This window comes from Nerophis lumbriciformis, linkage group LG04, assembly GCF_033978685.3.
Source record: "Nerophis lumbriciformis linkage group LG04, RoL_Nlum_v2.1, whole genome shotgun sequence".
Lineage (NCBI taxonomy): Eukaryota > Metazoa > Chordata > Actinopteri > Syngnathiformes > Syngnathidae > Nerophis > Nerophis lumbriciformis.
Window position 1 is genome coordinate 15,410,001 of NC_084551.2, and position 24,430 is coordinate 15,434,430.

A 24,430-nucleotide genomic window follows, 5' to 3' on the forward strand; every position below is an offset into this window, starting at 1 on the left:
ACAAGTTGTTTCTCTCCAGTTTTCAGATTCCGCAGAGCTACTTCCAGTAGATCAGCTGGTTGAGCTTTTAATGACTGGGCTTTGAGAAGTATGGAAGTCGCCCTGGTCACATTTCCTTAATAAAAACCCTTTCAGTTAATAGTCATGTCATACTTATACATTCAGTTTTAAGATGTGTTTTACATTGTACATATGCGTCAGATTCAGAAATAGAAAAGCAATTAAAAAGGAATGAAAGTCAAAATCAGAAAACATCACACAGTAGTTACAATTAATGAGCTACAATACCTTGAGAAACCTCAAACTGAGCATGTGCAATGTGGACAAACGCAAAGGCTTTGCAGTTTGACCTTGCAACTATGAAATAGTCTTCAGCTTCCTCAGGGTCGTCCATGCTTTGAAAACAAAAAAGAAAATCAAATGCAAAAGATATTTTAAGAAAAACTAAATACAGTAGTTTGTTTAAGGTGGTTGTGTTATAGAGACCACATTGGCAACTATGTAGGCATTTTTATTATTCTAAATCCAGATGCCCGTCGTTTTGGTTCACCACAAAGTTGAATTCAGTGATTTGGAGATGTGTCCCAATACCTTTGGCAATTTAATGTATCATAGGTAGATCTCACAAAAGTGAGTTACCCCTCGCTTCTCAGCAACATTTTCTTATTACAGTATGTCTTTTATGTGACGATACTATAGAAATTAAGCTTGGTAGTCAGTGTACAGCTTACGTATATAAGAGCCTAGATTTATTACTATGCACTGTAAATGACTCAACATAGAGCCATTATTTTCCAAAAAGTTTGCAACACAAGTGAGAACCAAGGTTAGTGCATCTTGCCTCCAGTCAAGCATAGTGATGGTAGCATCATGGACCGGAGTACAAAGAGATTAAGGCAGTGAGTAATAGATTAAAAAAATGGCACTCAAACTGAATTTTGACACTTTGGGCACAATTTGAACACAATGGGTAGGGCTGGGCAATATCGCCTTATTTTTCCCCCCTTTACCCTGTACTTTTTTTTTTCTTTACAAAAACTTAACAGATGCAACCTCTACTTCCCTCTTAAAATTGAGGTGCCAGGTATTTTTTGGTTTAAAAAACCAAAACACCATTTGTAGTTTGTAACAAAACGAGGCAGACTTGTTAACATTCATATTCAAAGCTGTACCAATTTCACAACACAAAACAAATCCAACATATTAAATAATGGAAAATGTGTTATGTACCCCAGGCTTAATTATGTAGTGTACTCACTCGTGCTGCCAACTATTTTGACAAAAACATTAATGTCACACAAAAAGCAGTCATGAACGTATCGTGAAAACAGCCTGTAGTGCGTGTCCACACTTACCCTTTGAGTTCTGCATATCTGACAAGTATTCTTGCATAAGTGGAGTTTTTGCTGTATTTTCTTATAGGCAGGTGGGAAAAGACTTTAGAATAATAGTCCTTGATCTTATTTAGGAAGTTGATGTCTGTATGAGGGTTTCCTCTTTTTTCCAGGTTTACCAGGTAAGTCCAACATGACTCAGGGGAATTTGAATTGATGACCTGTTCAAAATTATAAGTTACATCTGAAAGGAAAAATCGAAATGTCCATCAAGCATAAAATACATACATTCCCAGTCCCAATTTTCTCTGTATACTGGGCGGCAAAATATAAAGGCATAGATTTTCTTTGGGCTCAAATACCATCATAATTTAGGGTGTCCTTTGTATCATGTGTATGCAGAAGTGTGGTGGTGGAATCCACAGAGCCTTGGTCATCCCAAGGGCGAGGATCAGGAGTTACTGATGTTGACTGCAAACAACAAACAAAAAGGTAGTGATTAACACTTTCTTCTTCAGCAGCTTTTACAACAAACCTGAGCTGTGCGCTTACAGCCAGCACTACAAATACTAAAATAGGAATGCAGCATACTAACTACGGCTGGGTAAAGGCAAGGACTTTACCATACGTATCATGATACTTGAGTCACTGTACAATACAGTATTCTACTTATTTCACTGATAAATTGAAGATGCATCTTACAATTTGCTTTGTATATACAGTATGAACACCATATGAATAAAAATGACAATATAATTCAGTCCAAAAAATAGAAATAAAAAAAATAGTTAATGTATTCCAATTGTACACAAATTGGATCAAGTTACTTGTCACTTAAATGTAAAAAAAAGCCCTATACTTCTTGTACTGCTTTGCTCATTACTAACGCCGCACAGCAAAGTAGCAGCAGTACAGCGACACTTTGCAGCGCGGAGGTGCGGAAATCGACCTTGAGTTACATCCATCCCCATCCATTTTCTACCGCTTATTCCCTTTGGGGTCACGGGGGGCGCTGGAGCCTATCTCAGCTACAATCGGGCGGAAGGCGGGGTACACCCTGGACCAGTTGTCCCAAAACATGACTTTAAAAAAACATGTATTACTCGGATAATAAAGACATTAAAGGGGAACTATGATGATTTTAGTCTTTCTGACTTATAAACGTTGATACAATGTTGGATACTCATGTTAAACAATGACAAAGCATCAAATCATAAGGTTGATGTATTTTGGCGTGAGTTTGCACGCCGTTTTGGATGCCGGTGCCCGCGGTTTTTTTGCAGTCTGGCTACGTCATCAGGCAGAGGGGGGGAGCATTATAAGTAAAGCCAGCTGAGTTTAAGGAAACACGAAAAGGTAGATGTAGTGACTCCAAAATCAGCCTATCATTTGAAAGTAAAAGCATCGGTTTGGTACTTGTCTGACACGCTTACTGTTTGGCCAGTAAAACACAGAGAGTTCCTAAATGCAACATTGTGAATGGTTTAATAAAACAGCAGATTTTAAGGTCATAAACTTGATGGGTCTGTCTATACGCAGCATTAAAGCATCTAATGTATTAAGCGTCTAATAGGGCGGTCCAAAAAAATTATGGCTACCCAGCTCCACTCTCTGGGGAGATAGGGTCCACCACTTATGTCATGTGACACATACACACGACGTGTCCTTATACCAGTCCTTCTCAAATAGTGGGTCGGTGCGATGCCGGTGACCTTGGGGAACAAGCTTTTTTTTTTGCAGTGTCAGACAGTGATGAAGCGTATGTAGCACTTGGTTTCAATTTAACAATGGTGGGAAACTTTGTTAAGACCGTTGTGTTTTCTTTATTGTTAATAAGCTCACAACATTATGCAGAGGTATAGTTAAAACAATTTTATAGACAAATTATAATAATTATAGTCACGGTGGAGAATGGAAGGAGGTGCGAAATCTTTTCTTCTTCCTAAGGGGGGCGTAACAGAACATTTTGGAGAAACACTGCCTTATACACACATCATCTGACTCCTACAGTAGGATAAAGTATTATTTTCATCTAATAACACCGACGTGTGACGTACAGTAAGAGCTGCTTTTTTGTGCAACTCTATCAATCCAAGAGTGTGCAGATGTATCTAATGTTGTGACCCGGTGAATCTATATAATGTTTATGAGGTTTACTTTCGACCGTGTCTGGAAAACAAATAATGGTCATGTGATCTCTAAGGTGTAAATGTAACACTACATTTTTTTTAAAAGACAAATTATGATTATTTAGGGGAGGGCAAGGCATGGTTTCATTTGCAATCTGCGAACACCTCCACAAACAAAGGCAGAAAGCAGGTTATAAATATGACTGTGGAACAAAATTTACACATTACCTAGACTACAAGGAAGCGTTTTAATTGCAGTGGTGTACGGTGCGACACATTTACACGCAAATGCAACTAAAAATAGACTGTGTGACTTTAAGAAAAAAAAAACTGTCGCACACGTGCGAAAAGGGATTTCAACCCTTTCATTGCATTTTGCTCCCTCAATAAATCCATCCAAATTTGATAAAACTACAGTAAATGTTTGCCCATGTGTATAGCATGTTTGAAATAAACTTAATCCATAACCACATGGACTGTGATTGATCACTCGCGCTGAGAGCTGTGTGTATCGCTCAGCCCTACACTCGTTAGCAACTGTGCGAGCACAGTTTAGGAATGTTTTCTGTGTTCAATTGAGCGCTACAGTAGGCCTTTTGATGACATTGTGTTAAAAATGAAATTGTGATATTTAAGACATGGAGTTTGCATGTTCTCCCCGTGACTGCGTGGGTTCCCTCCGGGTACTCGGGCTTCCTCCCACCTCACGTGGGGATAGGTTGATTGGCAACACTAAATTGGCCCTAGTGTGTGAATGTGAGTGTGAATGTTGTCTGTTTATCTGTGTTGGCCCTGCGATGAGGTGGCGACTTGTTCAGGGTGTAGCCCGCCTTCCGCCTGAATGCAGCTGAGATAGGCTCCAGCTTCCCCCGCGACCCCATAAGGGACAAACGGTAGAAAATGGATGAATGATATTTAAGACATTTCATATTTCTAAAATGTTTTTTCTGTGCTACTATTTTTTTTCATTTGGTAGCACCGGTGCTACTAGTGAAAAAGCTAAGCGTACAGCCCTGAATTGTAGATTCCATCTATCCATTTTCTACCGCTTGTCCCTTTTTGGGGTTGCGGGGGGTGCTGGAGTCTATCTCAGCTGCATTCGGGCAGAAGGCGGGGTACACCCTGGACAAGTCGATTACAATCATCATAAATCCCCTTATTATTATATTTTTAGAAACAGTATAGCGATAGATTGCCATATATTTCCCCCCAACCCTGATACTAACCGGACAGTTGACAATGTCTCCAACAACTTTCTTTGACGAGGATGGCACAAACTTTGTGCTCACGCTGGAATCAGATGCTTGCCTGAAACACATTGACACCACATCACATGGTGGAATTTGTGCGTCACAAATTGAAATGTATAATCTTCACCATCGAACAGGTGGAGGCAAAAAAAAATGTGCAAGTGGTCACTTGGCTAAATCTGGGACTACTACATTTTGTGCCATTTAACGTGTCTCATGTGTGCTGATACGACAATAAAGTTCCTTAAATCCTTAAAAAATACACATTAACAAAAGCATTAGAATATCTAGCCATTACATGTCAATGACGTGAGCCTTTAATTTCCTGTTTGTGCCAGTAAAAGCACCATACATTTGGTAGAAAATTGCATTTGTGAGTTTATAGGTCACTAAGGGTTGTCTTAGCTTATCTAAAAGAGTTCTATTTATTTTTCTTCTGCAACAAACTCATCTAAATGGACTGCACCTCATGAAAAGGGAAATTGTTACAGAACCCCTAATACAATTGTAGGGTAAACACTGGATTAGGAGGTGTTTTTTTTACAACTTTTGTTCATATGCTCAAGGCTGTTAAACTTAGTTTTTGCTATTGAATTCAGAAAAAATGTGTCATAATATTTGTTTTGTAACAAAATTACCGAGACAAATTCTTGATGGCTGATGCATCATTTTTGTTAGATAGCCTCCCAAGAAGGTAATCATCATCATCATCTTTTTCTGAGATCGAGAAAGGAACAAGCGGAACTCTACCTGGCTAGAAAGAAAATGATTATACAGTAACAATGTGTCAAAATGTACTACAAGTATCAAGAATTAATTAAATTCTGACCAATCCAACAGCCCTCTTGCGATAAGATGTCGACCTCCAATTCAGCAGCGAGTCATCTGACGAACCTCCAAGAGATTCCCTCCTGAGAATAAGGAGAGAGACAATATGTGGTGCTTTTCTGAACAAACAAAAATAAGCAGCTTTAAAAAGTTATTCTCTTCTTACCCCGAGTTAAAAATGCTCGACAGAAGCAAATCACCTGTGCCATCGGACATCCTGCTTCCTTTTTGGAAGTCAGAATCTTTTTTAACAGACTCGTGTGTGGTACTGTTATAGAATACTGTCCGAAAAAACAAAACAATGGAAGGACAAGACAAGAAAACATATAAAATGAAAATCAAGCTGATATATGAGAGAGGTCAGTGATACAGTATCAGAGCAAGAAAGCACATTCCTACATGCAGGTCAAACACAACACCCTCTCACACTGAACTAAACTATTTGGGTAATTACAAATGGTAATTGTTTCCATAAATATACAGTACGTAGACTGTTTAGGCCAGGGGTCGGCAACCTTTACCAGTCAAAGAGCCATTTTGACCAGTTTCACAAATTAAAGAAGACAATGGGAGCCACAACAAGAGTCTTTTGAAATTTAAAATGAAATAACACTGCATACAAAGTTTTTTTTTTGCTTTGTGCTATGTATAAACCAAGGTTCTCAGACACGCGGCCACACATTAATATGAAAATTGAATATTAGTGCGGCCCGCGAGTTTTACATGAATGGCCCTTGACAACGTCATGCTTGCCAAGCCTCCCGATTTTCCGGCAGCGAGGCATACTTGGTCAACAACCACACAGGTAACACTGACGGTGGTGGTATAAAAAACTTTAACACTCTTACTAATAATGCGCCACACTGTGGACCCACACCAAACAAGAATGACAAACACATTTCGGGAGAATATCTGCACCGTAACACGACATAAACACAACAGAACAAATACCCAGAATCCCATGCAGCCCTAACTCTTCCGGGCTACATTATACACCCCCGCTACCAAACCCCGCCCACCTCAACCGATGCACAGGGTGTGTGTGGGGGTGGGGGGGTTGATGTGTGAGGGAGCAGGGTTGGGGTGGGGGCGGGGTTTGGTGGTAGCAGGGGTGTATAATGTAGCCCGGAAGAGTCAGGGCTGCATGGGATTCTGGGTATTTGTTCTGTTGTGTTTATGTTGTGTTAAGGTGCAGATGTTCTCCCGAAATGTGTTTGTCATTCTTGTTTGGTTTTGGTTCAAAGTGTGGCGCATTATTAGTAAGAGTGTTAAAGTTGTTTTATATGGCCACCGTCAGTGTAACCTGTGTGGCTGTTGACCAAGTATGCCTTGCTGTCACTTACATGCGCAAGTAAAAGATGCATATAACAATAGGCTGGGCTGGCACACTGTTAGTACAGGTTGTAGAAGGTGCTAAATGGTGTACCATCATGGCACGCCCTTACTATTGTAAGGGTGAAAATCTGAGAATATTAATCCCGGGAGTTATCTGCGAGAGGCACTGAAATCTGGTTGTCACCCGGGAAAATCGGGGGGGGTCGGCAAGTATGCAGCTGAGCCGCATCAGAGTGATCAAAGAGCCGCATGCAGCTCCAGAGCTGCGGGTTGCCGACCCCTGGTTTAGACAAATGAATTAAAAATATTCTATCACTCTATTAACAGACCCAATAAAATACGTAAACATGAACTCATTGAGCTATGACAAAACAAGATGAAGAAAATTCTTACGTGGGTCGTTTCCCTTGTCCTCTGAAGGAACAATTTGCTGCACTTGCAACCTCTGCAAAGCAGCCTCAAGCAGCTCTTTTGGTTGGGCACCAAGTTCAATTGCATTCTGCAATATGTGCAAACCTTTCTTTGTTTTGCCTGAGTGACACAGAAATACAAAATGTCAGATATGTGATCAGAAAATGTTTACTTAAATTAATAGCAAAGACGTATCAGTGTACCTTGAGAAAGTGCAAACTCTGCATATGCAATATGGACAAATGCAAAGTTATGGCTGTGAGATATTGCCACATTAAAATTGGCTTCTGCCTCATCAACGTTGTGAATTCTAACAAATGAAAAGACATTATTAGTCGAAAAATGTATCGAAAATGTGAAATAGAATGAGGTCACTTACACTTTCAGCTCAGCAAATCTGACCAACATTCTGGCATAGCTCTCATTTTGACAGTGTACTCCCAGTGGCATATTGGAGAACACTCTGGTATAAAAATTAATGAGTCGGGTGAGATGGGTATAATCCAAGTGAGGGTCCCCTTTCTTTTCCAGGTCCATCAAATATGAACGACAAGCTTCAGGCGACTTTGAGCTGACAATCTGATTAATATCGTCAGTGTCATCTGAAAGAGAAACAGTAAAAATGTATGAAATATGAACATACTGCTACACGTGAGACAAATGATATATAACAAAGGAACCAATGTGCAGTACCTTCATTTAGATATTTTCTGATTTTGTTGAGCTTCTGACAAACCATGGCAAATTTCTGCATTCTGTCTGTATGCTCTTCTTCCTCCATCTAAAATGAAAGACAGAATATTTAAATGGTTAAGTTTGCCTCTGCAGGCCTAACTTCAGACCTGACAACTTTAAAACAATTGAGATTTTGAGAGCGAGGCAAGTTCAACCTGCGTTTCCACAATATGACAGAGTTTTCCGTACGAATAGGGAATTGTACAGACATACTATTGTGGTGTTGTGTTAATCACATGGGTAATTTAACAGAGTAAAATCACTGATGTATCATGTATTTTTAAACTGCTGTCACACTGCTATCCTGCTGCCATTGCCTGGAGTTAACAGATGAATATGAGCTTTGAGCTACCTCTGGTCTGTGCAATATACAGTGCATTGGCATAGTATTCACAGCACTTCACTTGTTCTACATTTTGTTATGTTACAGGCAACAGCCTTATTCCAAAATGGAATATATACATTTTTGTCGTCAATATTCTATGACAATGTGAAGTTATTTTATTTTCCATCCATCCATCCATCTTCTTCCGCTTATCCGAGGTCGGGTCGCGGGGGCAGCAGCCTAAGCAGGGAAGCCCAGACTTCCCTCTCCCCAGCCACTTCGTCCAGCTCTTCCTGTGGGACCCCGAGGCGTTCCCAGGCCAGCCGGGAGGCATAGTCTTCTCAACGTGTCCTGGGTCTTCCCCGCGGCCTCCTACCGGTCGGACGTGCCCTAAACACCTCCCTAGGGAGGCGTTCGGGTGGCATCCTGACCAGATGCCCGAACCACCTCATCTGGCTCCTCTCGATGTGGAGGAGCAGCGGCTTTACTTTGAGCTTCCCCCGGATGACAGGACTTCTCACCCTATCTCTAAGGGAGAGCCCCGCCACCCGGCGGAGGAAACTCATTTTGGCCGCTTGTACCCGTGATCTTGTCCTTTCGGTCATAACCCAAAGCTCATGACCATAGGTGAGGATGGGAACGTAGATCGGCCGGTAAATTGAGAGCTTTGCCTTCCGGCTCAGCTCCTTTTTCACCACAACGGATCGATATAGCGTCCGCATTACTGAAGACGCCGCACTGATCCGCCTGTCGATGTCACGATCCACTATTCCCTCACTCATGAACAAGACTCCGTGGTACTTGAACTCCTCCACTTGGGGCAAGATCTCCTCCCCAACCCGGAGATGGCACTCTACCCTTTTCCGGGCGAGAACCATGGACTCGGACTTGGAGGTGCTGATTCTCATCCCAGTCGCTTCACACTCGGCTGCGAACCGATCCAGCGAGAGCTGAAGATCCTGGCCAGATGAAGCCATCAGGACCACATCATCTGCAAAAAGCAGAGACCTAATCCTTCAGCCACCAAACCGGATCCCCTCAACGCCTTGACTGCGCCTAGAAATTCTGTCCATAAAGGTTATGAACAGAATCGGTGACAAAGGGCAGCCTTGGCGGAGTCCAACCCTCACTGGAAACGTGTCCGACTTACTGCCGGCCGTTAGCTGTGGTGCGAGTGGTAATACGAGAGAAAAAAGGTGCAAATCTGGTAACAAATGGAGGAAGAATTAATTCCCAAGAAAAACAGCAGGGGGTCCATCGTCTGGCGGTTGTTTGGCTTCAAGTGGGAATATGTCGAACAGACAACCGTAATTTGTCAAGTGTGGGGCAAAACCGTTTCTACAAAAAGTAGCATTACTGCTAATATGTAGCATCATTTGAAAAGTCACCCGCTAGAGAATGAAGAGTGCTTACTCCGCATGTCAACATCTCCGGCCGGTACCACACCATCAAAATGCAGAGGCAAACATTTCCAGATCAATACCGTATGAAAAAAAGAGTCGACAACAAAAGGAGATAATGTCCGCAGGAGCCTACCACATAGTGAAGGACGAACACTACGGTATTTGATTTCCTATTGTGGAGCTCATTTTTATTTGACACTTATTGAAATATCTTGTGTGACATCATGTTTTTAAACTATTGTAGTGGTGTTCTGTACAAAAAGTGCACTTTAATTTAGTGTTGTTTTGATAAGTCATCTTAGTGTCATCATGCACAAAAGTGCACTCATAGCTTGTTTTAAAATGTCTCTGACAATCTTGCACTTTCTGTTTTGGAAATTACATGAATGTTTGTGCCACTGCTTAATAACTGTTTAATAAATACAGTTTTGGTAAATTGACTTAGTTGTGATTTCCTTCTCTGCCTGAAAGTTTAAAATGAGCATATATTAATGCAGTATGAACAAGAATGCTTTAATGTAGACACATAGAATCATCATACTGGTGTGATTATATGCATCAAGTGTTCATTCAAGGCTAAGGCAAAATATCGAGATACATATCGTGTATCGCGATATGGCCTAAAAATATTGAGATATTAAAAAAAGGTCATATCGCCCAGCCCTAATATATTTGCTCAGTACTTTGTTGATGCATCTTTGGCAGCTTATACAGCCTTGAGTCTTTTTAAATACGATGCCACAAGCTTGGCACACCTATTTTTGGGCATTTTGGCCTATTCCTCTTTGCAGCACCTCTCTAGCTCCATCAGATTGGATGGGAAGCATTGGTTTTCATTCAGGATGTCTCTGTACATCGTGGAATTAATCTTTCCCTCTATCCTGACTAGTCTCCCAGTAAAAAAAACATCCCCACAACATGATGCTGCCACCACCATGCTTCACTGTAAGGATGGTATTGGCCTGGTGATGAGCGGTGCCTGATTTCCTCCAAACATGATGCCTGGCATTTACGCCAAAGAGTTCAATGTTTGTCTCATCAGACAAGAGTATTTTGTTTCTCTTGGTCTTAGTCTTTCAGGTGCATTTTGGCAAACGTTTTACTATGAAATAGTTTCAATCTGGCCACTATACCATACAGCCTGATTGGTGGTTTGGATGGTTGTCCTTCTGGAAGGTCCTCCTCTCTCCATAGATGAATGCTGTAGCTCTGACACAGTGACCATCGGATACTTGATACACTCGCTGACTGAAATCCATTTCAAGGAGCTCTGATAGAGCTTGAGAGGTGCTGCAAAGAAGAATGGACGAAACTGCCCACAGATAGGTGTGCCAAGCGTGTGGCCATCCATCCATCCATTTTCTACCGTTTGTCCCTTTTGGGGTCACTGGAGCCTATCTCAGCTGCATTCGGGCAGTAGGCGGGGTACACCCTGGACAAGTCGCCACCTCATCGCAGGGCCAACACAGATAGACAAACAACATTCACACACTAGGGCCAATTTAGTGTTACCAATCAACAAGGGTGATGGGTCAAATGCAGAGAATAATTTCTTACCCGGAGGGAACCCACGCAGTCACAGGGAGAACATGCAAACTCCTCACAGAAAGATCCAAAGCGCATGATTGAACCCCGGACCTTCGTATTGTGAGGCAGATGCACAAACCCCTCTTCCACCGTGCTGCCCCAAGCATGTGGCATCGTATTCAGAAATATATGAGGCTGTATTTGCTGCCAAAGGTGCATCAGTCAAGGCTGTGAATACTTATGTACATGTGATTTTTTATTTCTAATACATTTGCAATTAATAAAAAACTTTTAACAATTTCATCATGGGGTATTATTGTTTGTAGAATGTTAAGGACATAAATCGATTCATTCCATTGTGGAATAAGGGTGTAACACAGTCCTTCTCAAATAGTGGGGCGGGCCTCCCTCAGTTGGGCGCAATGCAATGCCAAGGGGGACGCGTGTGACAGCGGGCAACATGCTTTATCAGTATCATGCAGTATCATGCTTCAAACTCTGCTTCAAAAAGCTGTGCCCCTGCTAAACGTGCTCATTGTAGCCAATAATCTTGTTTTCCCTATTTTGATTGGAAATAATAATAATTTGCACAAATTGAGAAAGGCTCCAGCACCCCCCACAACCCCAAAAAGGACAAGCGGTAGAAAATGGATGGATGGATGTTTCATAGGTTAAATGTTTTATATATTGGGCTCCTGAGTTAATTTAGTTTTGAATTGATTATAATTTACTGAGTTTAATTCTATTTTTCAATATAAAATGGTTCAAGTCGTTCAAAAAATGTTTATAGTTTAAATAGGCATAGATTTTTTTTTTCAGGTAAATTGATGCACTTCAAATCATTTTTGTCACCGACTAAAAAACAATGTTAATAAAGTTATTATTTGTAAATTGATCTATTGTTTTTTTCTTTAATGGTAATAATGATACAAAGCTATGCAGAGGCTTACGTTTAACAGTTTTAGATAAATTACACTGTTTACAGTAGAGATTTGGGGGGGGGGCACGAAATGTTTTCTTCTTCCTAGGGGGGGCATACCGCCCAAATGCAGCTGAGATAGGCTCTCCCCCCTCCCCACCCCAACACCAAAAGGGACAAGCGGTAAAAAAAAAATGGATGGATGGATGGATGGTGTTACACAGTGTTTTTCAACCACTAGCGTGCCGTGAGATGCAGTCTGGTGTACTGTGGGAGATAATCTAATTTCACCTATTTGGGTTAAAAATATTTTTTGCAAACCAGTAATTACAATCTGCAAATGATGTGTTGTTGTTGAGTGTCGGTGCGGTCTAGACCTCGGCAGAGTAACCGTGTAATACTCTTCCATATCAGTAGGTGGCAGCCAGTAGCTAATTGCTTTGTAGAAGTCGGAAACAGCGGGAGGCAGCTTGCAGGTAAAAAGGTATCTAATGCTTAAAGCAAAAATAAACAAAAGGTGAGTGCCCCTAAGAAAAGGCATTGAAGCTTAGGGAAGGCTATGCAGAATGAAACTAAAACTGAACTGGCTACAAAGTAAACAAAAACAGAATGCTGGACGACAGCAAAGACTTACTGTGGGGCAAAGACGACGTCCTCAATGTACATCCGAACATGACATGGCAAACAACAATGTCCACACAGAGAAGGATTTCAACAACTGAAATAGTCTTGATTGCTAAAACAAAGTAGATGTGGGAAATATCCCTCAAAGGAAGTCATGAAACTGCTACAGGAAAATACCAAAAAAAGAAAGAAAAAGCCACCAAAATAGGAGCACAAGACAAGAATTAAAACACTACACACAGGAAAACAGCAACAAACTCAAAATAAATCACGGTGTGATGTGACAGGTGGTGACAGTACACCTACTTTGAGACAAGAGCTATAGTGGTGCATGCTTGGTTATGGTTTGAATTAATTCATATCCAACAATTGCGACAACGACTTTTTACTGTCAATTGAGTTTCGTTTTTTAATGATTTCTGCTGTTGGTGTGCCTCCGGATTTTTTCTACGCAAAAAAATGTCCCATGGCTCAAAAAAGGTTGAAAAACACTGGTGTAACATAGAATGTGGAAAAAGTGAAGCGCTGTGAATACATTCCAGATGCACTGTAAGTACTTTGCAATGTCCGGTAAAAAATAAATAAGTAAATATATGAGGCAGAATACATAAAACACAAAGCTAATAGCTGACAAGACTACCGATTGTCTTTGTTTACGACCTGTCTGAAGCTAAAGTAGGTTAGGTTAGCATATTGTAACACAAATTGACTGAATTGCCACATACAGGTCACGTTACTTGACTTAGCGCAATGGGTAGCAGCATGTAATCAAACTTTAAAGACAATTGTTCATATCTCACCGTATTTACGATGCCAGTAATTTTTTATCCTTTTTCACTGAAGTCGGTCGCTGAAGTCTCGACTTCAACTATTACTTTTCAAATATGCCACTTCCGTCCGGACTGCTTGTTGATTGGCTAGTTGACGCTAGGGGCGGGGACGTCATGTAGGTTTAAGCACTCACAAAAACGCCGTTAATACAAATCGTGTTTAGTTTTTGACAAAAACAGTCATTAATTATAACTAAAAGCCAAAAAAAAAACATGTTTTTTTTTTTATACATAATGTGAATTTTGCGATCATTAATGTCATGTCAGACTATACCAACAAGACAATGTTGAATCATCTAAATAGTTAGGAGGAAAACAGTGGTAATTTTGTATGTAATATATCCTAAAATGTTGTGACGAGTAATTAAAACAAACCTGCAATGAAATAACCAAATACAAGAAAATAGCTCCTCAACACATAAACTTCCGACACTTTTTTATTCCTTGAAGGCAACGTGCATGCGATATTTCCTTGTTCCTGCTCCTCCCAGCTCCAAGATGGCAGCCGCTCGACGAGGATGAGCGACGACACACTGGAGTTCTGTCATGAAACAGCATCTGACAATGCAGCTGTTACTGCCCTTGTGTTGACATGGTGCTCATTTAATACCTAGCTACTTGTTTTGTCACCTACCAAGACCGTTGAAGGATCACTAAAGAACATGCTTTTCTGTTGGCTAAGCTAGCAAGCTGCGGTAGGCAAATACATGAACTTGTCCCGTCAGCTGCAAAAACGGTTATGCATTCGAAATGTTGCTGTAGTATGGAAAGATTGCTATTAATACTAAAACCCGACGGATATCCTAAAAATGTCTTAATGTATATTTTGTGAAAGGTTGCATGCTGTTCTCTTTGCTACATTCATTCGGCTATTTGCTATGGTTGCATGTTTTGGTCACATCATTCTACATTTTCATATGCAAAGTCAAGATCACATTTCTAATATTGACTATTTTCCCTCCCCCAGAGCAGTTTTACCACCATGGCCATCACTCAGTTTCGTCTATTTAAAATCTGCACATGCCTAGCCAGTTTGCTCTCTTTCTTCAAGAGATTACTGTGCAGGTAAGTAATAAGCAGCATATTAAAACAATGTTTAACAGTCCCTAATGCATTAAGTACAATAATTAGAGTTAAAATAACACACATTTTAATTTACTTCATTAACACATAGGTAAAACTAATATGCACATATGACCTTACTTCTCCCCTGTTTTTCTTCTTTTTTTTTTTTTACTCTAAAGATCTGGAAGGGGGCGAAAGCTCAGCGGTGATCAAATAAGTCTCCCAACAACAGTGGATTTTTCATTAACCGTACCAAAGCAGGTCAGTTTTCATTTACCAGAACCTGGATACTGTTGCATGCAAAGCTGCATAGGAAACATTGTGTATGTTTACCTGCACCATTGCATGAAATTGGTTGAAACCCCATCCATCCATCTTCTTCCGCTTATCCGAGGTCGAGTCGCGAAGGCTGCTGCCTAAGCAGGGAAACCCAGACTTCCCTCTCCTCAGTCACTTCGTCCAGCTCCTGCCGGGGGATCCCGAGGCGTTCCCAGGCCAGCCGGGAAACATAGTTCTCCCAGCGTGTTCTGGGTCTTCCCCGTGGCCTCCTACCGGTCGGACGTGCCCATAACACCTCCCGAGGGAGGCGTTCGAGTGACATCCTAACCAGATGCCCGAACAACCTCATCTGGCTCCTCTCGATGTGGAGGAGCAGCGGCTTTACTTTGAACTCCCCCCGGAGGGCAGATCTTCTCACCCTGTTTCTAAGGGAGAGCTCCGCCACCCGGTGGAGGAAACTCATTTCAGCCGCTTGTACCCGTGATCTTGTCCTTTCGGTCATAACCCAAAGCTCGTTACCATAAGTGAGGATGGGAACGTAGATCGACCATTAAATTGAGAGCTTTGCCTTCCGGCTCAGCTCCATCTTCACCACAACGGATCGATACAGCGTCCGCATTACTGAAGACGCCGCACCGATCCGCCTGTCGATCTCGCGATCCACTCTTCCCTCACTCGTGAACAAGACCAAAAGGTAGGGCTGGGCGATATGGCCTTTTATTAATATCTCGATATTTTTGGGCCATGTCACGATACACGATATATATCGCAATATTTTGCCTTAGCCTTCAATTAACGCTTGATGCATATAATCACACCAGTATGATGATTTTATGTGTCTACATTAAAACATTCTTGTTCATACTGCATTAATATATGCTCATTTTAAACGTTCATGTAGAGAGGGAAATCACAACTAAGTCAATTTAGCAAAAGTGTATTTATTAAACAGTTATTAAGTAGTGGCACAAACATTCATGAAATTTCAAAACAAAATGCAAGATTGTCAGAGACATTTTAAAACAAGCTATGAGTGCACTTGTGTGCATGGTGTCACTAAGATGACATATCAAAACAACACTAAAGTGCACTTTTTGTACAGAACGCAACTACAATAGTTTAAAACAAATAAAGTGCACTTTTGTGCATGATGTCACACAAGATATTTCAATAACTGTCAAATTAAAATGAGCTGCATAATAGGAAATCAAATAGCAGTGCTGCTACTTTTTGTAGCAACGCTTTTGCCGCATAATTGTTCAACATATTCCCGCTTGAAGCCAAACCACCGCCAGACGATGCACCCTGTGCTGTTTTTCTTGGGAATTAATTCCTCCTTCATTTGTTACCAGATTGGCACCTTCTTTCTCTCGTATTACCACTCGCAACGCACCGTTAGCATCACAGCTAATGTTACCCATGTAGCTACCTCTCTGCTCGGGGAGGGCGTGTGACGTTGCACGCGTGACGTATGTAAGAAGGTGCGCTTGTTTAAGTCTCTGTGAGAAGGAGAGACAAGAAAGAGTGGGAAACGCCTGTAGTGTAATGCCCGCAGCTAAAAGCAACTGTGTGAGAACATATACTCGAATATCACGATATAGTCATTTTCTATATCGCACAGAGACAAACCCGCGATATATTGAGTATATCGATATATCGCCCGGCCCTACTTCGAGGTACTTAAACTCCTCCACATGGGGCAGGGTCTCCTCCCCAACTCGGAGATGGCACTCCACCCTTTTCCGGGCGAGAACCATAGACTCGGATTTGCAGGTGCTGATTTTCATCCCAATCGCTTCACACTCTGCTTTGAACCGATCCAGTGAGAGCTGAAAATCCTGGCCAGATGAAGCCATCAGGATCATCATCATCCTGTTAAAACCACCCTAATCAGATCGCGTTCAACCTTTTTGACTCTGGGCCGCATTGGACAAAAAAAAATTGACCGGGGGCCGAAAGCAAAAGTTCGACTCCTACCTTGTTTCTTTCTCTGACAACCTCCTTAAAGTTTTGTAATCAATCAGAAATATCAAGCAGCTAAAATGCACCAAACATAGGGAGGTATGGAAAGAGTGTTTTGCATACCACTGTATGGATTTATATATGTGTACTTTAAAACTATATATAAGTGTTTTATAATGTCCAAAAAGTGCAATGAGCAGGAGTTGTGCTACGTGCGCTTGTGTTGACTTTATTTGTTCGTTGTAATTTACACCATGAGTGGGAAAAGTTGTTTGGATTTGGCCATATATGCTGTGCATCACTAACAAGTGAAATTTGTGGTCATTGACTGTTGATTCTGTCTTCGCCCACAATAGGGTGGCAATATTGCTCCCATTCAGGGAGCTAAATTTTGGCAAATATGTGGCCCAATTTTTTGTTAAACTTGTGACGTCTCGCAAATTATAGTTTGGACACCCTGCTGTTAAGGTAGGATTAACACACATAAACTACAAGATTGGAAGCCACACCCTCCATGTATACATTTTCATCGATCAATGTGAAGTAAAGTGAATTGTATTTATATAGCACTTACTCTCTAGTGACTCAAAGCGCTTTACATTGAGAAACCCATTCAAGCTACATTTAAACCAGTGTGGGTGGCACTGGAATCAAGGTGGGTGAAGTGTCATGCCCAAAGACACAACGGCACTGACTAGGAAGGTGTAAACTGGATTCGAACCAGCAACCCTTATGTTTATGGCATGGCTGCTTTAACATCTGTGCCAAGCCACACCAAATCCCCCAAATCAATCATCACAGGTTTTCAGAGCATCAATCAATAAACGTTTATTTTTAAAGCCCTTACTCATAAGTGCCTCAAAGGGCTTCACAAACCACAATATCCCTCAATCAAAATCCACATTTAGGCAAGGAAAACTCCCAAAACACAAAATGGGACACATGCATAATTTCATTCAAATTCCAACTGTATTTTGAACTACTCAGTCTCCACAGCCTGAGGTTGAAGAATGGAGCTCATGGGACGAAGACGCACCAACGAGTATTAAGATTGAAGGTGGTAATGGAAACATCTCTCCTCCACCCAACGAAGTAGATGAGGAACCCGACTACTTCAAAGACATGGCGCCAACCATCAGGAAAACACAGAAGGTGAGTCCACACTGGCCTCTTTATTTTAGTCATACAAAAAAAATAATAGAGATTAATTCATCCAGACATATTCATTGTTTAAGCCAAAGCACTGAGAGCATAATGTGCTGGCAGAGTACTTAGCCAATAATTACTAGCCCACAAGGTACATACTTTTTCCATACAATGAAATATTAGTGCTAGGAGTTGGATGTTAAATGTATTTACAGTTGTCCTTCGCCATATTGCGGTTTCACAACATTGCGGATATAAAAAAAACCCAACACATTGAACATGTTCTAAATTAAGTGTTTTACACTTCTGTATTTATCTTATTTTCTATTATTAGACATGCACTTGGGGATAGGTTGATTGGCAACACTAAATTGGCCCTAGTGTGTGAATGTGAGTGGGAATGTTGTCTGTCTATCTGTGTTGGCCCTGCGATGAGGTGGCGACTTGTCCATGGTGTACCCCGCCTTCCGCCCGATTGTAGCTGAGATAGGCTCCAGCGCCCCCCGCCACCCTGAAGGGAATAAGCTGTAGAAAATGGATGGATGGATGTTGTAGTTATTGATATAGATATTCACCTAGCAAGACTTAGTGTGCTAGAGTTACGAGTGAACAATGCTAACGGTCACTAACAACAACCAATTTGACAAACTTTTTGCAAACAAATTTTTGATGCACTTTATTTTCAACTCCTGCCTCATCAATAACACCTCTGCACTTTGGTCACCCTTTGACGTGAGCATTGTCAGAAGAGGAAACGTACCATTATCAGCGTGCCAGTTAACGTTAGCAAGCTATTACCAGCTCTTAAATGGAGATGAACTCATATTCATCTTAGACATCATCTGCTCCACATGACATTGGTGAGCCTGTGGCTTGAGTTTTGTGGAGTGACAAAGCGAGACATGCGATGCTACCAACAAAGCTAATGATCGTAGCTGTGACTGTCAAGTTGACCAACTTTTGGCAGAACAGACACCTGTGGTTTCAGCACATGAAAGCATAGTTCTAACTTAAAGGAATATCTAAGGATCGAGCAAAGTGTTTCCACTTTGTGGCCGAGCGATGCTCGGAGGATCCTCTGGGCTACCGGTGAGTGTCATCTACAGTAGAACAAACTCAAGGCTACTATGTTGGGTGAAACAAGTGTAAAGGTGACTATATGGGTCGTAAACCGTTTTTTAATATTCTAACTATAAAAATATTTCAGTTATTAATAATCCTACAAAGCGGAAATTGTGTTTTACATGGTCATGTTGTTTTCCAATGACAGGAGGGACAACTGTATGCAAACTGTATGGATTTGTGTATCAATCATTACCAGAGCATGCATAGTAAATTGTAGTATATTCCATTGAATATTGAATACTTGGTCAAGGTATTGAATGGGAAAATATTCAAAGTAATGGGGCAGTAGAAAATGGATGGATGGATGGTAACGCCGTTAATGCTTTATTGTTCTGAATTTGTTTTCTGTTTTCCACTTTGTAGATAGTGTTAAAGAAAAGGGAGCCTTTAAACTACCTGGTGCCTGACGGCTCAGCAGGTTTCTCCAGCAGACTGGCAGCCTCTCAGGATATGATGACCTTTGGTACACCCTCAGTGAGTAACCGTTCATCATCGTTGACGCTTCAGGCAAGCCTTCAGTTTATAGCTAGGAAATGGATGACAAAGGGAAACATTTGAGTGCTATGAATTGAAATTATTTTCACTCTATAGTTGTGGTCAGATGTTTACATACACTTACAATGGCAGTATCTCCCTTACCATTCTATGATGCGCACTGCTAATTCTCCTATAAATACAGTCCTCAAAACAAAAGTAAGTCTTGAAGAGATTTGTACGAGATTGAAAGGGCCTCAAATAACAATGACTTCATATTGCAAAGCTGTGACGACTTTTGCTTCCACATTAGCATAATGACCCACCTCCAAATTTTGCATAACAATTTAGACAATTATACCTGCAGAAATTACTCAAGGCACTAAAGCTTGACAGTATGGTACGTAAATGTACATTATGCTAATACATCTAATGTTTTCATCGTACAGACCAAATCTTAAAAGGTTATTTGGAAGCATGGAGTCACGTCTCTTTAGAGTGCCTAAAAAATGGACAGGTACGATGCCAAAATGATCTTTCTCAAATCTGCAGCAACTACTCTCACACACAAACTTGACAATTTGGCCTAGCCTGGGCTAATGATCAATAAATTAATTAATCTAACAATAAATGAAAATGAACATCCACCTTTACAGTCCTATTAAGTCAATCCTATCTCATATTTCTGCACAATTGGTAGTGTATACACAGTTGTGCTTTTTGTTACACTGCTTATTGCAATAGTTTTACTGACAGGTTCCCGCCAGTGAAATGGTGTGTTTGCTTTTTAAGATCTACTATTGTATGTGTGCTAGCCATGGATGCAACTGTATGACTTTGCACAGGCGGAACTTGGTGAAATGGACAACTGGCAAGAAAACACCAATGCATGGGAGGATGAGTCTGATGCCACCTGGGAAGCAGAAGAAGTGCTCAGGTAATATACTTTGTTTCGGCGCATGGGGCTGCCGTTTAGCTTTTGGACCAGCAGGTGGCAGCGTTTACCAAACATCGGAGCTAATTGCCCATACTCTCAGATGAGCAAGCCTCTGTTTTGTAATGATGTCTCTTGCAAATCTGCCTTTGTATAACAGACAACAAAAGATGGCAGAGAGAGAAAAGCGTTCCATGGAGCAGCAGAGAAAGAAAATGGAGAAGGATGCTCAGAGGATGATTAAGAAAGAGCAGAAGATGGCTGTCAAGCTTTCATAACATTTTAGAAATGCTCAGTGAGTGAGCCATGGGGATATGAGGGAAAGACACTGAATCAGCCATGAGTTTATTTTTAGGTCATCAAACCAACCAGGATTGTAAGCAACAAGCCACCCTCATCTTCATCCACATCCTGTTTTCCACCAGCAGCCATTTAAATCTTCTCTTGGAGCAACCCTGAATCCTTGCTGGCCACATTCAACATCAACAACTCATTTTGATGGTAGATTTGTGTTTCTTTGCCAGTCTATCTTACAAACCCTGTTTCCATATGAGTTGGGAAATTGTGTTGGATGTAAATATAAACGGAATACAATGATTTGCAAATCATTTTCCACCCATATTCAATTGAATGTACCGTACTACAAAGACAAGATATTTGATGTTCAAACTCATAAACTTTATTTTTTTTTGCTAATAATAATTAACTTAGAATTTCATGGCTGCAACACATGCCAAAGTAGTTGGGAAAGGGCATGTTCACCACTGTGTTACTTGGCCTTTCCTTTTAACAACACTCAGTAAACGTTTGGGAACTGAGGAGACACATTTTTGAAGCTTCTCAGGTGGAATTCTTTCCCATTCTTGTTTAATGTACAGTTTAAGTTGTTCAACAGTCCGGGGGTCTCCGTTGTGGTATTTTAGACTTCATAATGCGCCACACATTTTCAATGGGAGACAGGTCTGGACTACAGGCAGGCCAGTCTAGTACCTGCAGTCTTTTACTATGAAGCCACATTGATGTAACACGTGGCTTGGCATTGTCTTGCTGAAATAAGCAGGGGCGTCCATGGAAACGTTGCTTGGATGGCAACATATGTTGCTCCAAAACCTGTATGTACCTTTCAGAATTAATGGCACCTTCACAGATGTGTAAGTTACCCATGTCTTGGGCACTAATGCACCCCCATACCATCACAGATGCTGGCTTTTCAACTTTGCGCCTATAACAATCCGGATGGTTCTTTTCCTTTTTGGTCCGGAGGACACGATGTCCACAGTTTCCAAAAACAATTTGAAATGTGGACTCGTCAGACCACAGAACACTTTTCCACTTTGTATCAGTCCATCTTAGATGAGCTCAGGCCCAGCGAAGCCGACGGCGTTTCTGGGTGTTGTTGATAAACTGTTTTCGCCTTGCAGAGGAGAGTTTTAACTTGCACTTACAGATGTAGCGACCAACTGTAGTTACTGACAGTGGGTTTCTGAAGTGTTCCTGAGCCCATGTGGTGATATCCTTTACACACTGATGTCGCTTGTTGATTTAGTGCAGCCTGAGGGATCGAGGGTCACGGGCTTAGCTGCTTACGTGCAGTGATTTCTCCAGATTCTCTGAACCCTTTGATGATATTACGGACCGTAGCTGGTGAAATCCCTAAATTCCTTGCAATAGCTGGTTGAGAAAGGTTTTTTTAAACTATTCAAAAATTTGCTCACACATTTGTTGACAAAGTGGTGACCCTCGCCCCATCCTTGTTTGTGAATGACTGAGCATTTCATGGAATCTACTTTTATACCCAATCATGGCACCCACCTGTTCCCAATTTGCCTGTTCACCTGTGGGATGTTCCAAGTGTTTGATGAACATTCCTCAACTTTATCAGTATTTATTGCCACCTTTCCCAACTTCTTTGTCACGTGTTGTTGGCATCAAATTCTAAAGTTAATGATTATTTGAAAAAAAAAAAAAAAGTTTATCAGTTTGAACATCAAATATGTTGTCTTTGTCGCATATTCAACTGAATATGGGTTGACAAGGATTTGCAAATCATTGTATTCCGTTTATATTTACATCTAACACAATTTCCCAACCCATATGGAAACGGGGTTTGTAGATTAATTAACGGCACCATTTACAGCATATTGTGGTCCTGTGCTATAATCAGCACAGGCCCTGTTCAAGGTATGTAAATAAACTGAACTTGTACTACCTTTTGAAAATTAAAAAGCAGTTTTTTGGTTTTGTTTCTAATATCAATGGACAAAGAGGTGTAATTTGCTGTTATTACATTAATGGTCCACTGCATTTCCTTTTATTTTTTTTTAAATATTTATATTTCATTGTTTTGTTTTTTCAAAATTCTCCTTTACTTGTGTTCTGCACCAAATGCACTGTACATCTTCAAAATTCATTAAATAATTTGACATAAACTGTAATCTAACCAAACTATTTATACTCTGGGTCTCTATTTAGTAACAACATTGCTTGCTAATAACTTATTTATTCTCAATGAGCTTAGTTGGTCTTGGATATCTGCATAGATGATATAATCCTCCCAATGTGCAATTATTGTGACATGGCAGCATGATCAGAAGTGAATTGAACAGCCATCTGTAGATTCTTCAGCAATAAGATTTGCTTTGCTTTTAAACTAACATTGTGCATGTTGTTTTGGTTTACACTGTCCAAAACTGAGTCATGGAGGGTTGATGTATATTTCTGATTAGTTTGTACAATGATGTGTTTTGATTCCCAGTTAAAAACCCATAATTATTGGGGGTTTATGGGAGGGACACCCAAGTGTACCCGTTCGGCTTTTTGAATAAATTTCAATGATTCATCCAGCAAGATGCGAACAATGTGCAAACTAAATATATTAGTTGCTTAAAAATGATGATGCCATCCATCCATCCATTTTCTACCGCTTGTCCCTCTCAGGGTTGCGGGGGCGACTGTACACCCTGGACAAATCGCGACCTTATCGCAGGGCCAACATTCACACTCAAATTCACACACTAGGGTCAATTTTGTGTTGCCATGTCAACCTATCCCAGGTGCATGTCTTGGATTGATTGAGAAGTTTATTGACATCTTAAAGAATGGATGGCACAAAAAGCCAAAAGGCTTGTTTCCATAGTGGTCCATTTGGAAGTGGGAGGAAGCCCGAGTACCCGGAGGGAACCTGCGCAGTCACAGGGAGAACATGCAAACCCTACACAGAAAAAGTTGTATTACTCTAGGCAATACAATTCTATTTATTAACATTTGGATATAGATTTAACAACTATATTTAATGTGTCAGTTCAGTTTTAGTTTATTTCAAACATGCATACAATATAATGTAATGCATTACATATTTCCAGTTGTTTCATTAAATCACGTCCGAAAAGGAATAAGAAGATTAGATTCAGCATGTGCATTAGATTTATTTTTGATATTTACATTTTGATTTAGAATTAACATTTAGATTCATGATTTATATTTGAAATTAGATTTGTATTTAAGGTGTATATTTACAATTAGATTTATATTTAACATTTAAATTTAGATTTAACATACCGTATGTATTTAGATTGAAACTTTCATATTGAGATTTAACATTTAGAGTTGATATATACATTTAGATTTAACATTTATATGTTTACTTAACATTTAGATGTATATTTAAACAGATATGAACACATTTTTAAACCTATTGATGGACAGGTTAAAGGACAACGAGCTATGCATTGCAAATGCAACGATTCATGGTTATACTCAATTTGACATTGGTATTGTTTGAAGGGCAACTGATTA

General features: G+C 40.6%; 2 protein-coding genes across 6 annotated transcripts in view; one reads left to right on the forward strand and one right to left on the reverse strand.

The window, feature by feature from the left end:
- ttk (ttk protein kinase) overlaps nt 1–13,735 on the reverse strand; it is a 26,412-nt gene extending 12,677 nt beyond the window's left edge. The window contains exons 1-13 of the mRNA XM_061944784.2: nt 13,621–13,735; nt 7,981–8,068; nt 7,667–7,889; nt 7,491–7,597; nt 7,270–7,407; nt 5,708–5,822; nt 5,543–5,624; nt 5,352–5,467; nt 4,690–4,771; nt 1,697–1,805; nt 1,356–1,578; nt 289–395; nt 1–115 (exon numbers count right to left, since the gene is read on the reverse strand). The exon at nt 1–115 is cut by the window's left edge and continues 29 nt beyond it. Coding sequence (XP_061800768.2) covers nt 1–115; nt 289–395; nt 1,356–1,578; nt 1,697–1,805; nt 4,690–4,771; nt 5,352–5,467; nt 5,543–5,624; nt 5,708–5,822; nt 7,270–7,407; nt 7,491–7,597; nt 7,667–7,889; nt 7,981–8,068 — 1,505 coding nt within the window. The 5' untranslated portion in view covers nt 13,621–13,735. The remainder of the gene's footprint in view (nt 116–288; nt 396–1,355; nt 1,579–1,696; nt 1,806–4,689; nt 4,772–5,351; nt 5,468–5,542; nt 5,625–5,707; nt 5,823–7,269; nt 7,408–7,490; nt 7,598–7,666; nt 7,890–7,980; nt 8,069–13,620) is intronic.
- A 401-nt stretch (nt 13,736–14,136) lies between these two features.
- ebag9 (estrogen receptor binding site associated antigen 9) lies at nt 14,137–22,845 on the forward strand. Of its 5 annotated transcripts, none has more exons than XM_061949683.2 (7): nt 14,137–14,345; nt 14,618–14,715; nt 14,895–14,976; nt 17,944–18,108; nt 19,591–19,701; nt 20,547–20,638; nt 20,796–22,845. In XM_061949683.2, exons 2-7 carry the CDS (start codon nt 14,633–14,635, stop codon nt 20,911–20,913), a joined length of 651 nt encoding a protein of 216 aa, XP_061805667.1. In that variant the 5' UTR covers nt 14,137–14,345; nt 14,618–14,632; the 3' UTR covers nt 20,914–22,845. The 5 variants fall into 5 exon arrangements, with proteins under 5 accessions (XP_061805667.1, XP_061805674.1, XP_061805659.1 ...); XM_061949690.2 differs by having other exon boundaries at nt 14,623–14,715; XM_061949675.2 differs by having other exon boundaries at nt 14,141–14,245.
- The last annotated feature ends 1,585 nt before the right edge of the window (nt 22,846–24,430 follow it).

Bases quoted from the DNA above. Each gene is read 5' to 3' on its own strand.
- ebag9 (XM_061949675.2), top strand. The intron at 18,109-19,590 runs GTGAGTCCACAC...TCCACTTTGTAG, and splicing joins CCATCAGGAAAACACAGAAG to ATAGTGTTAAAGAAAAGGGA. The intron at 20,639-20,795 runs GTAATATACTTT...TTTGTATAACAG, and splicing joins GAAGCAGAAGAAGTGCTCAG to ACAACAAAAGATGGCAGAGA.